This window comes from Neodiprion fabricii, chromosome 5 (genome assembly GCF_021155785.1).
Source record: "Neodiprion fabricii isolate iyNeoFabr1 chromosome 5, iyNeoFabr1.1, whole genome shotgun sequence".
Taxonomy (NCBI): domain Eukaryota; kingdom Metazoa; phylum Arthropoda; class Insecta; order Hymenoptera; family Diprionidae; genus Neodiprion; species Neodiprion fabricii.
Window position 1 is genome coordinate 6,622,829 of NC_060243.1, and position 12,210 is coordinate 6,635,038.

The following is a 12,210-nucleotide window of genomic DNA, read 5'->3' on the forward strand; positions in this document are numbered from 1 at the left end:
CTTTTTTTTTCAAAAAGCTCTGTTTTACTTGACGAGGTGCGTGTGAAAAGAAAAACCTCTCCCGTTCACAACGACGAACTCTTCTAACATTTTATTACAACGTATAATCGACGGTCAGATTTCACCTTAAACCGATTTCCGCAATATTTTATGTAATTTTTTTTTTTTGCTACTATGTCGAAGCTTTGCAGACTTTATAAAACCAGAAACGCGTGAAACTGGAATCATAGACAGGTCGCACTCACCGTTTTCCGACTTCGGTGGGAGTGGTTCGATTTTAACAGCGGTTGCAGTGGCGTGCAAGGACGTGGAGACTTCGGCGACCTGGCACGGAACCGAGGTAATAGGTTCCCTCTTGACGAGGGTTGCCGCCGAGCTGATTGCGCTGCAATTCGTCCCGATATTATCCTGCTGCCCGTTCCAGGACGAGACGATCGGCAGAGTTCTGCTGCATCCGGCGTCGGAATGGACGACTTTCGTCTTGCCTGGAGTAAATCGATGTGAAAATAGATCGTGGAAAAATATGTCGGAAATAGGGGAAAAAGGTAGGTTAATTTCGCTGTTCAATATGAATGAGAAATAAGTAAAATAAACGCAAGGTGCGCGCATTGGGTGAAATGAAAAATCGGATTTTTCGCGAGAGGCGAAATATAAACCTGAAAATATCTACGATATACTTCGTAAGGAAATTTAACGATATTAACTTTTCGAAATATTAAGTCTATAAGAAGTTCGTCATCATCGCTAATTATTCGACGAGGAATTCGGAATCCGGATAAAAGCGAAACCTAAACTGTAACTTTCAGCGACTAAAACCGAGTTGTAAGAAAGTGTTACTTTTCTCATCTTTTTAAACAATTCCTATCTCTCCGCATGAACCCCGTTTCCGTCATCAAATATCTATAGATCATACGTATATCTATCTTAATCGCTTTCCGTTGCTGCGAATCTTTAATATTTAACCGTTCGCAACTCGAAGCATATAACGCGTATATATATATATATATATATATATATATATATGGATATGGTACGTAGATATCGTACGTATTGCAGAGATATAAATATCAAAGCATCGATCAGACAGACTCGGTGTATATTATAAACGAAGTCTTAGGCGCTGGCAGGTTTTCCCTGAAAGTGCGTATATATAACGCCACTAGATCCGATTGCGGAAAATATTCTATCCTTTGTCAGTATCATGCACGTAAGTATCGGGTATAATAGGTACGCAGTTCACAGAAGAATTCCGGATATTGAGTTACCCGATCGGTGCTTCAACATTTCTCCGCACATCGCATTATACCTGCGTATAAGACCTTCGGATCACTGCAGCTTTTCTTGATCTACGTTCCGCGAGTTTCGCACGACGCTTATAAATCCTGCATCAAACTGTAAATCTGTACCTACGTTGTATACGCGTACTATACGTACATATATGTGTATACATTGTGTAATAAAATATTCTGCGTCTCCGATTTCATTCGTACGCACGAAGTAAACTTGAGTATAATTTAATATTAGTTTTGGTAAATCAAAAGCATCGATTTTTACCTATTACGTACGTTATACGTGTATACTGAAATTGTGGAGAAAAGTTGTATCGTTAGATGTCGGTGCTTCGTTTAAAATTGATTCAAAATGGTTAGAAAATATCTGCAACCAGATTCGTTCGACGGTCATTCTTCGATCATGTCTCATTTCATTGGAAATACAAATTTCCATGGAAAAGAATTTACCAAAACACTTTTCATCAACTATTAAATATTACAATGTTGCGAAGATATTTACGTGGATCAACTCAAGTGACTGTGTAAAAAAAATAAAACAGCAGTCTTCCGAATAAAATGTTTCGTCGAAGAATAAAATCGACCGAATCTGTAACGATAGATTTTTCAAAATATTCGAATCGATCTTATCTACAAGCGTAAAATATTCGTTTCTTATTTCATAATAATTTGATAAATACTTAAAATTAATACAATTATCGTGTAAAAAAAAGTATCGATCCTTTTAACAATCTTCATAAGATCCGATCATTATTATACGTCATATCTCCCGAAATCATGTCTGAAATTTGATTCTCGTGATCCATAAAAAACACACGGTGAAACGTCTACGCGGTGTAAGATCGTTAATAGAGAAAGAGAGAGAGAGAGAGAGAGACTCGGCCCGCAGCCAGACCGGCATTTGTTCCTGGTTCTTAATTAGTCGCTAATTACTCACCATTAGTGTTCCTGCAGACGCAAGGCTGCCTGCTTTTGTTTTCAAGTTTAATCGGCTGCCCTTGACTGGGTAAAAAGGCCTCTCTCCTCTTGGCGATGCCCTGGTAAGTCGTTCCCTGTATCAGCATCGCGTTGCCGCTCGTCGTCGCTCCGTTAACGGGCCCCGACGTCGACGTGCCGAGAGACGTCGGGCAGCTGATCGTGTTCGAGGATATCGGCGACTGGTAATCCTGGAGGAGGACGCCCGTCGTCGGCGAGGCTGCCGAATTCGGTGAGGAAAAACTGTTTATCGTCAAGGCAGGCGCGCTTCCGGTAACGAGCGAAAGCTGCGGCGAAAATCCGGCACTCTGGTGAATTCCGCCTGAAAATAAATTCAATCTCGACTGTTGTTAACCTGCACCGAGAGAAATTCTTATTTACGCTTGCCGCTCGGTCCTTGAACATTTTTTGTCACGATCGAAAAATATAGTTCTAGGTAGAAAATGAAGTAGTAGGGAAGTAACGTGCTTTCCGTCAAATGCGCAAGTCGACAGCGTCGATATAAGTAAAAAGAATGTCCATTTGACAATTCTGACGAACCATCGAAGCTTTTTCCTCCATTATACGTATGTATGAACCGATCGACCGCGAAGTTATAAATTTAATTTTACGGGGATAATTAATTCACCGTGATGAAGATGATGAAGCCCGGCGAGGTTTAGAGTGTGCTGAGTGTGCTGAGTGTGCTGGGCGTGATGCAAGCTCCCTACGTTCACCCCGACGCCCTGAAGGCCGAGAGCTTGTTGCGCCGGAGGCGCAAGACTCGCCAGATTCTTGGCCAAAAGCTCCAGCTGCGTCACGGGTCCAGGGCTGTAGGGCGAACCGGGGGGCGGGGTGGGAGCTCCCCATGTGTATCCACCGACGCCGACGCCGACGCCGACGGCCGCTGAAAACACGCTCTCTGAAACTGAGGGGGAAGAAGAGAGAGGAAACGATGAAAAAATTATTAAGCATAGGTAAGGAAGTCGTGGGATTGGTTCGTCGGGGCGGTGTTGAATTTACGAATTTTTCAAGAGTTACGAAAGCAACTTGAAGCGAAGATGTCGAGCTTTGAAGAGACGACAAAGTTTTGAGACGTCGGAAACTCGAAATGAAGGATTCCGAAATAATTCTAATTACGATTGAGCAATGTTCGATAGAGTAAAATTCAGAAAATTAAAATATACTCGCAGAGCGCGGTTTACTCAACGAGCGTGTGTGAAGAATCAGAAATGCCGAAAATCGGAATTTTACCAAGATTCCGAACGTGAAGATGTCGAAAATCCAAAACAACGAAAGATCAGAGTGATGAAATTTCACCGAGTCAAAAATTCAAGGGAATGAGAATCTCGTTTCGGACGATTCGAAACTTTGCTGTTTCGTAAAAGCTTGACTTCTTTGCTTCAAGTTTCGCCATCGAAAAAATTCGGAATTCAGCGCTTTTGAAACTTGTCAAGTTCGGAACTTCAACCCCGCCCTGCTTCAGTTGCTTATAAAATTCTATCGTTCCTATGTAACACACAATGCAAAGTATGTCAACAGTTAAATTTTCATACCGTACAATATCTTTTATTTCCTCATTTTATCTCAACGAGGATAATCTCACCGTATACACATTTCGACATTGACGTACGCGATTATTTTGCAACTATAACCGCTGTCTGCGACTTTTTAATCACTTCGTTTTCATATTTGCACCATTACATTGTCACATAGGTACGTATAAAAAGTTGTAATGATATATAAATGCAGATTTCTATGATTAAAAATGCATAATTATGCGTATATGTTTGTACCATAAAAAATTGCAGCATCTGCAGGGTTCTAACTGCAGTTCAGAATGCGAAACGTATATGAACCGATATGATATAAATTCATTTATCTTTCACTTATGCAAGTGTATTAATTCATCAACTTCTAGCCTGTATTACCGGTTATCCAAGAATCCATTTGTTTCATTTACACATAATAAACTTCGATAAACTTTATTCTCCGATCATATACCACAAAGTTACCGTGCTGTCCTCGACTGTTTCCACTTTTTATCCCGACCGGGAAATGTGATTTCATCATTGAGCTAAGAAAATTTATAAATGATTTAATCTTTCAATAGCAAAGTGGATAAAACGGTAATAACACCGGAAGAAAGTTTAAATGATGTGCGACATTTATTACGTGTGCGTTAATTATTTGAAAAATATTTAATCGTTATCGTGTCCGATACTGTAAGGAATTTATCCAATCACTGTAAGAGAAAACGAAGTTTCACCCAGTAAATAAATCTCTGTTAAATCGAATACGATTTAGTACTTCGTTAAATACTTACATACCTGTGTATATTATATAAACGCCCCCGCGGGCGTCCGTCCGAGGCATGAAATTGCAAATAACAAAGAAAGAATTAGTTTTACAAAAAAATCTTTCAACACGCGTACGTTGATAAAACCTTCTGCAATTAATCGTTGAACAGAATTGAAATATGTAAATATATAAGATAAGAGTGTAAAACTGAAATGCGAGTAAGACTAAATTACACTCTCGAGTAATCCAGACCCTAGACAGCAAGCAGTTCCTCGGTACAAACACGGATTAAAGGAAAGCGCGCCTAATTCAGTCGACGTATAACAAGAGGAAGAAAAAATAACTAAACCTCTGCAGATTGTATATATCGTTTTAGATTCAATTTTAGACAAGTCTTTGATCGTCTCGAAGAGTGGGCGAGTTTGGCAGCCGGTCGGTTGGTACGAATCCATTAGGCCAAAGACTCGATGGTAAAAGAGGGTGGATAATGGTGAGAGGAGGTGGTGGTGGTGGAAGAAAAGTTTAAAGTCCCGAAGAAGAATTATTTTCATTCGCGTGATGCTACGAATAATTGCAATGGAAAATGTGTGAAATGCAACGTGCAACTCTAAGTTGCAACACTTTGCAATTAAACACGCGGTATAGAAATGTTGTAGGAAACGAGTCGAATACCGTAAATTACGTGTGTTAAAAGAAGAAACAAAAAAAAACAAGCATAACATATGTTAGAATCTAGCGACATGAACATTCGCAGGGAAAAGAATAAGAGCGAGCGTGAATTGAATGTGAAGAAAGAGAGAAAGAGAGAGAGAGAGAGAGAGAGAGAGAGAGAGAGAGAGAGATAGAGAGAGAAAAGAAAAAGTGTTGAACGAACTGTGCTGGAAGTGGTATGTATGTATGTATATATATATATATATATTAGAGTAATTCCCTGGTTCTTTTCTTTTACTTTCTTCCTTTTTTCCTTTTACTTTTCTTTTTCTTAATCTTTTACTGCGGATATTTCGCCGGTTTCGGGCACCGGAACTCCGGGAATCCCGAGTAATCCGAATGCGAAGGGGGCGTTTAGGATTACGCCTTGGACAATAATGCCCGACTCGTTAAGGAATCCCATCCTACTACTTGTCGCATTGTCCATGGCATGCAGAAGCTATACACCCGTGCTAAACTTCTATTTACGCACACCTATACATAACGTACGTATATTTTATGTACGTATGTAATACAGTTGGGAGTATTTCGGAACGCTGCGGAGCTCCATTCACATCTATAATTGAATAATTGCTCTATTGTGTGTATATTCTATATACATATGCATATATGCAGGTAACGCAATGCGGGGATTGTAATGAAATAACGAATAGATGATTGAACGAATTAAATTTTTCATTAATACTTTATATTATTCTTCTTTTACCTTCTCTATAAATATTAGCGCCGTTTTACTATATACTTGCAATGTTCACTGTTTTACTCGTATTTTTACCTGTGTCATCAACTTTCGTGATATAGATAGAAAATTATTGATTTCGGTCGGAATAAATTTCTTTTACCACTTTAACCTAAGAATCGCGACTTTTTGGTGTTTTTTTTTTTGGATCTCATGATAAAAAATACAGCATTATACTCGTTACAAAATGTACTATTTCTAATTTCCACGAATCCTTACGTTTTCCAGCCTCTCAAGTCCGAAAAATGTGTTTTTAAACAAACGTCGATCTCGGAAACGGCCGGATGAAAAAATGTGAAACTCGCAGGAACTAAGAAAAAAAAAAAAAAAAAACAAAAAAAAGAAAGTCTGATTTTTCTTTCAAAACTTTTTCACCCCGCTGCAAATTCCTATCGGTTTCAGTTTTTTGTTTTCCACTCAAAACCCTGTTTGTTCCGCCTTGATTTATACAACATTTTCGTTTTCATTTTTTACTACGAACTCGCTTTGCTGAATTAATTGTAGGCAAAGGCCTGCGGAGGAGTGGTTAAAAAATGTTTATAATAAAATAAGAATGGCAGGCGAGATTAAACAATTACCCTTGTGCGTTGTCGCGTGATAAGCTCTGGCAGGCGGTGGTCCAGGTGTTGCCGGTGTTGCGGCAACGTAACCCCCGGGATTACTACCGGGAAACAACGAGTACAATCCATATCGATTCACGCCTGTAACGATAAACCATATAAATCGTTAATTTTTCAATAATTTGTCAAACAAATTTTAGTGCTTGCGATGAGAGAGAAATTGTTTATAATTAATGAAAATGCGCAAAACAGTTCGGGCATAATACATGAGATGCTGTTGCCAAAATATTATGATTTATAAGTGTAACAATAATCAAATAACACTTGAATTATTGACGTCTAATTACGTACGAAAATTTCTTTACGATAGTTTCTTTTTTTCTTCTTCTTCTTCTTTGAAACAAGTATCCAAAATAATTTTATTATACCAATTAAACTTGACGTTATAAAGTTTGTTGAGAAACTCGTAACGATTTTCAAGTGATTAAGTACGCACGTTAAATTGACGTTAATTGGCGACGTGTCGACTTCTGGTTCTGATTAAATTCAAGATTTTCTTGTTTCGTTTTTTCTTAATTAACGGATACAGGGACAAAAAAACATATTTCTCAAAACTTTCTAAAATGAGAGCCACAACGTTACTTGGGCTGTATTATCAAAAACAGTTTTACCCGACTCGTCTTCTCTATCTTGCGCAAGGGGAAGTGGTGGTCACGGATAAACGTATCTGACGATGTAAATTGCGGTAATTTTTTCCATTACTCATTTCGTCATGTTTCACTTTCTTCGCTTTCCCGCAATAGCGGTATTAGATTCTTATCCCCGTGTTAAACGAGTCAGCTGGCCGCAAGAAGGATGATAAAAGAATAAAAAAAAAGTTAACAAAATATAGATTATTTTCGCAATGCGATCGTAACTTATTATCGTTAGCTCGTTCACAGATCGCAAATGCGTTAGTAGAAGGATCGAAACAACATAACGAGCAGGGTCTTATTGTTATTACGGATTTCCTCTGATACGAACAAAACCGCAACGCGTGTCTTTACATGATATTAAAACACGCATAATAATATCATTCTTCAGAGTTTCAAAAACGTCGTTGTTATTATAATAACGTTTTCCAATTACTTCAATTTACACAAACATATCATATCCACAATTATTCGCAAACTGAACTTACTTGATCTCAAAGTTGTTCGAAAATTATTGCAAGACGAGATCATTTTTCATTCGGTGTTGACAACATAGTCACGACAACGTTAATTATATTTAACTTCGAACAGCTGCTCGTTGGAAATTTTCTTCTTTTAATAACTATTAGTTACACACATTAGGTAGACGCAACGATCAATTATTTATTAACGTTTTAATCATTGGTTTACATTAAACACCTGCAAACATTTCCCAGGGTTTTCGGAAAATTGTGAAAATAAACAAAAATAATAAAAAAAAAAAATAAAATAAATCCCCGACCGTTCCCGCACGTTTTAAATTTTACCCTTTTCTGCTCGTATAATTAACAATATATCTATTCCTAGCCAACCGAGACGTTTGACACGTGAAGAAGTGAGTTCAAGATTGAGAATCTTTTGACGTCTCGTGCAGAGTCGTCGTAATTATATAAAATATCGTACAGTTCGGCGCTTGTTATTACGTATTAATGCGTGCAGATTCTCTGCTCGTTCATGAACTGTATTATATTATCAGTAGATATATATATATATATATATGCATGTAGATGTATGATATATCAGATCGCTGTATTCTTATATTAGATATTCTACACCTAGACTTATCCGTAAAATTTCACGTCGCCCTTTTCCGTATACGCGCATAATAAGCGACACCGTGTCACTTAATTAGTTAATTAAATCCAGGTATGGTTAAAAAAAAAAAAAAAAAACATTTCTTTTCAAAATCGCCGACTTTTTCCACGGTTTTCTTATCCAGTTACAAAACAAAAAATCCCCGACTATTCCTGACAGCGCATGAATTTATGTAATTTTTTTTTTGATAACGAAGAAACAAGCTGCGCCGTGACTGACGTTCGTTCGATTCGAATGAATTTGGTGAACATGCAACGTACTTGCTTAATCAAACAAACTACTTTTGTTGGGGTCTCGTTTACGATTCAAAGTAAAGTAAAGCTCGAAAACTGACATTGCGTCGCGGTTAGCAAAATGTGTCAGGCGTGCCTCGTTTGTTCCCAATTCCAACAATATTCGAACATTGCGTTAATATAGGATAAAAGGGAATTAGGGAATCGATAATTACCTTGGGTGTGGGCAGGCGCTGGGGTGGCTGGAAGCGGCGGCGTGCCCTGGGACTGTCCGTTGGGTGGAACCGACGACTGCGTCGGGGTCAAAGGCCAAAGCGCGGCCGCGGGGCCGACGGACTGTTGTTGTCCGCGATTTCCCAGGCCTCCTGCACCGACACCTGCACCGCCGACGGGCCGTCCTGCGGGCCCCTGGGCCACGGGAGGGGCCAACATCGGACCACCCCCTCCCGAGGCTGAAACCAAACGAAACGGAACGGAGGATTATTGCAAATGGCCGACGAGGCGAGGGACGCGAGAGGCGAGAGGCGAGAGTCGGATTTTCCTACCTATTGTACAAAAATATTTGTGTAAGAGCCGATCGAACGTTCGCTGCGAGAGAAGTCGACGTTCCCGATACGTCGCGACGACTTCACGTTGTACGATACGTGCGAACGTTGGTATCGATGATAATAAATAATCCACGTTTTATGTAAGTGGTTTAAGTTTGTCATCAGATATAGGTGCGATGGTGGCGAAATTTCTTGTTTTTCGTTAAAAAGACATTCGTTTTGCTTCGAGATACGTGTTTCGGTAGTTTTCCGTGTAATTCTTTTGGTTGTGCGTGTAATGATAGATATGTACGGAAAGAGAGATGAGAAAATAAAATGTCTATTTCGTCTTACAAATACAAGGATTTTTATTTCACATTGTTATGATAATTTACATTTCATTTAGTTATGAATAATGTCGGCTTTTGTAGCACTTCTCCTTTACGTTCTTTTCGTAATCATCCCGATAATTGGAGCGTGTTTCCTTTTTCTTTTTTTTTTTTTGTTCTACCAGACGGATGAATAAAGAAGAAAGATTCATCGATTGTTGGTCGAATATATTTTATACTACGTAACGACGTTTCGGCAATAATTGTAACAAAATGCTGCGAGGATGAAGTTTGGTAGCGTTATTGTAACGAATAACGTTTCGGAAGAAGCGTTATTTCACAATTACAGGAATTTCTGAAATTCAGTGGAGACGAGTTCATATTTTGAAAATTTGACTACTTCAAAGTCACTATAAACTCGCGAAACAGTGATTTCTCTCCCCCCGATGTGTCTTTTCCGATTTCGGCTTCACGATCATCGTAACAAAAATCGGAAAATTGATGAAAGAATTTAAAAAAAAAAAACACACACACAAAAACAAGAGATTCGGCTACAGAATTAACTTACCCTTGTACATAAATTTCTTTATAAATTCTCCAAACTTTTCTTATAATAATGACAAATTATACGTACAAACACAATTCCAAACTCTGTAATAATCATTTCCCAATGTTGGACATTGTAACATTTATCATAACACGGTGAGAAAATACGATTTGCATGCAGCTTTGTACAGTATTGTCCGATTACAAGTTACTAGATCCGTACGTTTGAAATTTCAGAAAAGAACGCTTGTTCACAGAGTGAAAACACTCTTCTGTACAAAACAATTTCAACGCGCGGTATAACAACATCGTTCATATATTTTCATACAAACGAACTGTATAAATACATATTCGGAATTTCAAGCACTGAAACTTATCGTAGAAACCGCGTGAAATAGCAACAGACGGTATTAAAATTTCGTTATTCATCATCGTTGGAGAAACTATATAAATATATATATTTTTAACTCTAAAAATTCCAATATGCGCAAAGGCGTAAAGTGTCCCCATACAATATAAGTTACCGGTACACCTATATACAGGAATTTACGTAAATTGAATGATAGATTAGCCTGCCGGATCCGACTGTGTTTCATCGTACGTTACATGCAAGGATATGCAACATCACGTGTGACGTTCGGTAATAGAACAAAATGATGGAGAACGGGAAGAGACGTAACGAGACTTGCGGAGCGAGTGCAACGGTCAGGAGAGAGGAAAGGCGAGAAGAGGTGAAGGGAAGAAAAAGAGAAAAAGAGAGAGAGAGAGAGAGAGTGACGGTGAGGGGCAAAGGGGGGTAAAGGGGGGAAAAGGGAGAGCGTAGGTAGAAACCGAGGAGGGACAGCAACAGGTCGACCGGCGTGATAATGCTGCGCATACTTATTGTGAGATAGGTGCAACAGCGTGTGCAATGCTGCACGCCTATATATATGTGTGTGTGTGTGTGTGCGTGTGCGTGCGTGTGCGGAACCGCACCGCAATTCGTACGCGGGCGTCTCGCGACGCAGGGATTTACGTCGGCGAAACTTGTATTATTATTGTTATTATTATAATATCTACCTAGGATGTCTATAGTTGTATACATATATAATACATGTGTTGGGTTGTTTGTGGAAAAAAATAATTTGCGATTTTTCGCCGCCGATTGTTGGACCGCCTGACGAGCTTGTTTAGGTTGAATGAAAGTGTCCGGAAAAAGATGAGCTTTCTACGTTACGCGGAATATCGCGATCAGATGATTTTAAACTTTTGTACATATTTTTTTTTTCTTTCTTAATTTATGAAGAATCGTGAATGAAATTTTTTTTTTTTTTTTTGGTCAATTACGCTTACATCAATCGTAATATCGATTTGCGTCGCTGAGAAGACACGCATTTGTAACGCGAATTATCTAATCATTGTTTTTGAAGTACATCGCTGACGATATTTTCTCATTATTAATTCAATCTCGTAACGTAGTTGTTATTTGTTACGAACTTTTAATTTAAGAGAATAAGATTCCCGGATGATATATCGTTGCGTTGTCGGTCGTGATCTTTGGATTGAATGTAAAGGTCAGAGAAAGAAATAGTTAGTCAAGTGCCACAATGTGTTTCTTCGCATATTCAAAGAAATTGTGAAAAAGAAACAGTGAAAAATCAAATGACCGCGATCTTCCGCGTAACGCGGAACGCTCGTCATTTTACAGAATCTTTCCTACGACCTGAACAAACTTTTCAGAGAGTGCCACGGTGGAAAATCAAAAACAAAGGGGGGTTTTTTTAATTGGTAATTTTTCGAATTATGACTTGTCCCTCTCCCCACATCCGGATTAGTTTCAAATGAATGAATAAAAATCGCCTGCAAAGCACATATCTAATACGGTTTCTCATACAGTTTTATTGATTGCAAGAAAAAAATTAAAAAAAAAAAAAATTAAAAAAAACTGTTACGGTGATAAATCAGTGATCATTGATTCTAATATTGAATGAAAATATCAGCATCGTCTGTAGAGAATTCTATGCCAGCTGTAGCCGATTATAACACAACTTATTTGCGAGTTTGATATCAATGGACTATTGGCATAAAACGCTTCATTGACGATGCGGATATTTTTTTTTTTTTTTTTTTTGTATCAAATATTGGCACTAATGCCGATTGAATTTTTACGCTCGTAGATTTTTTTCAAATAATAACTCCCCCCCAAAAAAAAAGCA

The 12,210-nt window shown here is 38.5% G+C and overlaps 1 protein-coding gene across 3 annotated transcripts in view; it reads right to left on the reverse strand.

Annotated features, from left to right (window-relative positions):
- LOC124182332 overlaps nucleotides 1-12,210 on the reverse strand; it is a 122,147-nt gene that overhangs the window by 31,847 nt on the left and 78,090 nt on the right. For all 3 annotated transcript variants that reach the window (XM_046569442.1, XM_046569443.1, XM_046569441.1), the window contains exons 2-6: nucleotides 8,829-9,065; nucleotides 6,573-6,695; nucleotides 2,893-3,171; nucleotides 2,227-2,586; nucleotides 246-485 (exon numbers count right to left, since the gene is read on the reverse strand). In XM_046569442.1, coding sequence (XP_046425398.1) covers nucleotides 246-485; nucleotides 2,227-2,586; nucleotides 2,893-3,171; nucleotides 6,573-6,695; nucleotides 8,829-9,045 — 1,219 coding nt within the window. In that variant the 5' untranslated portion in view covers nucleotides 9,046-9,065. The remainder of the gene's footprint in view (nucleotides 1-245; nucleotides 486-2,226; nucleotides 2,587-2,892; nucleotides 3,172-6,572; nucleotides 6,696-8,828; nucleotides 9,066-12,210) is intronic.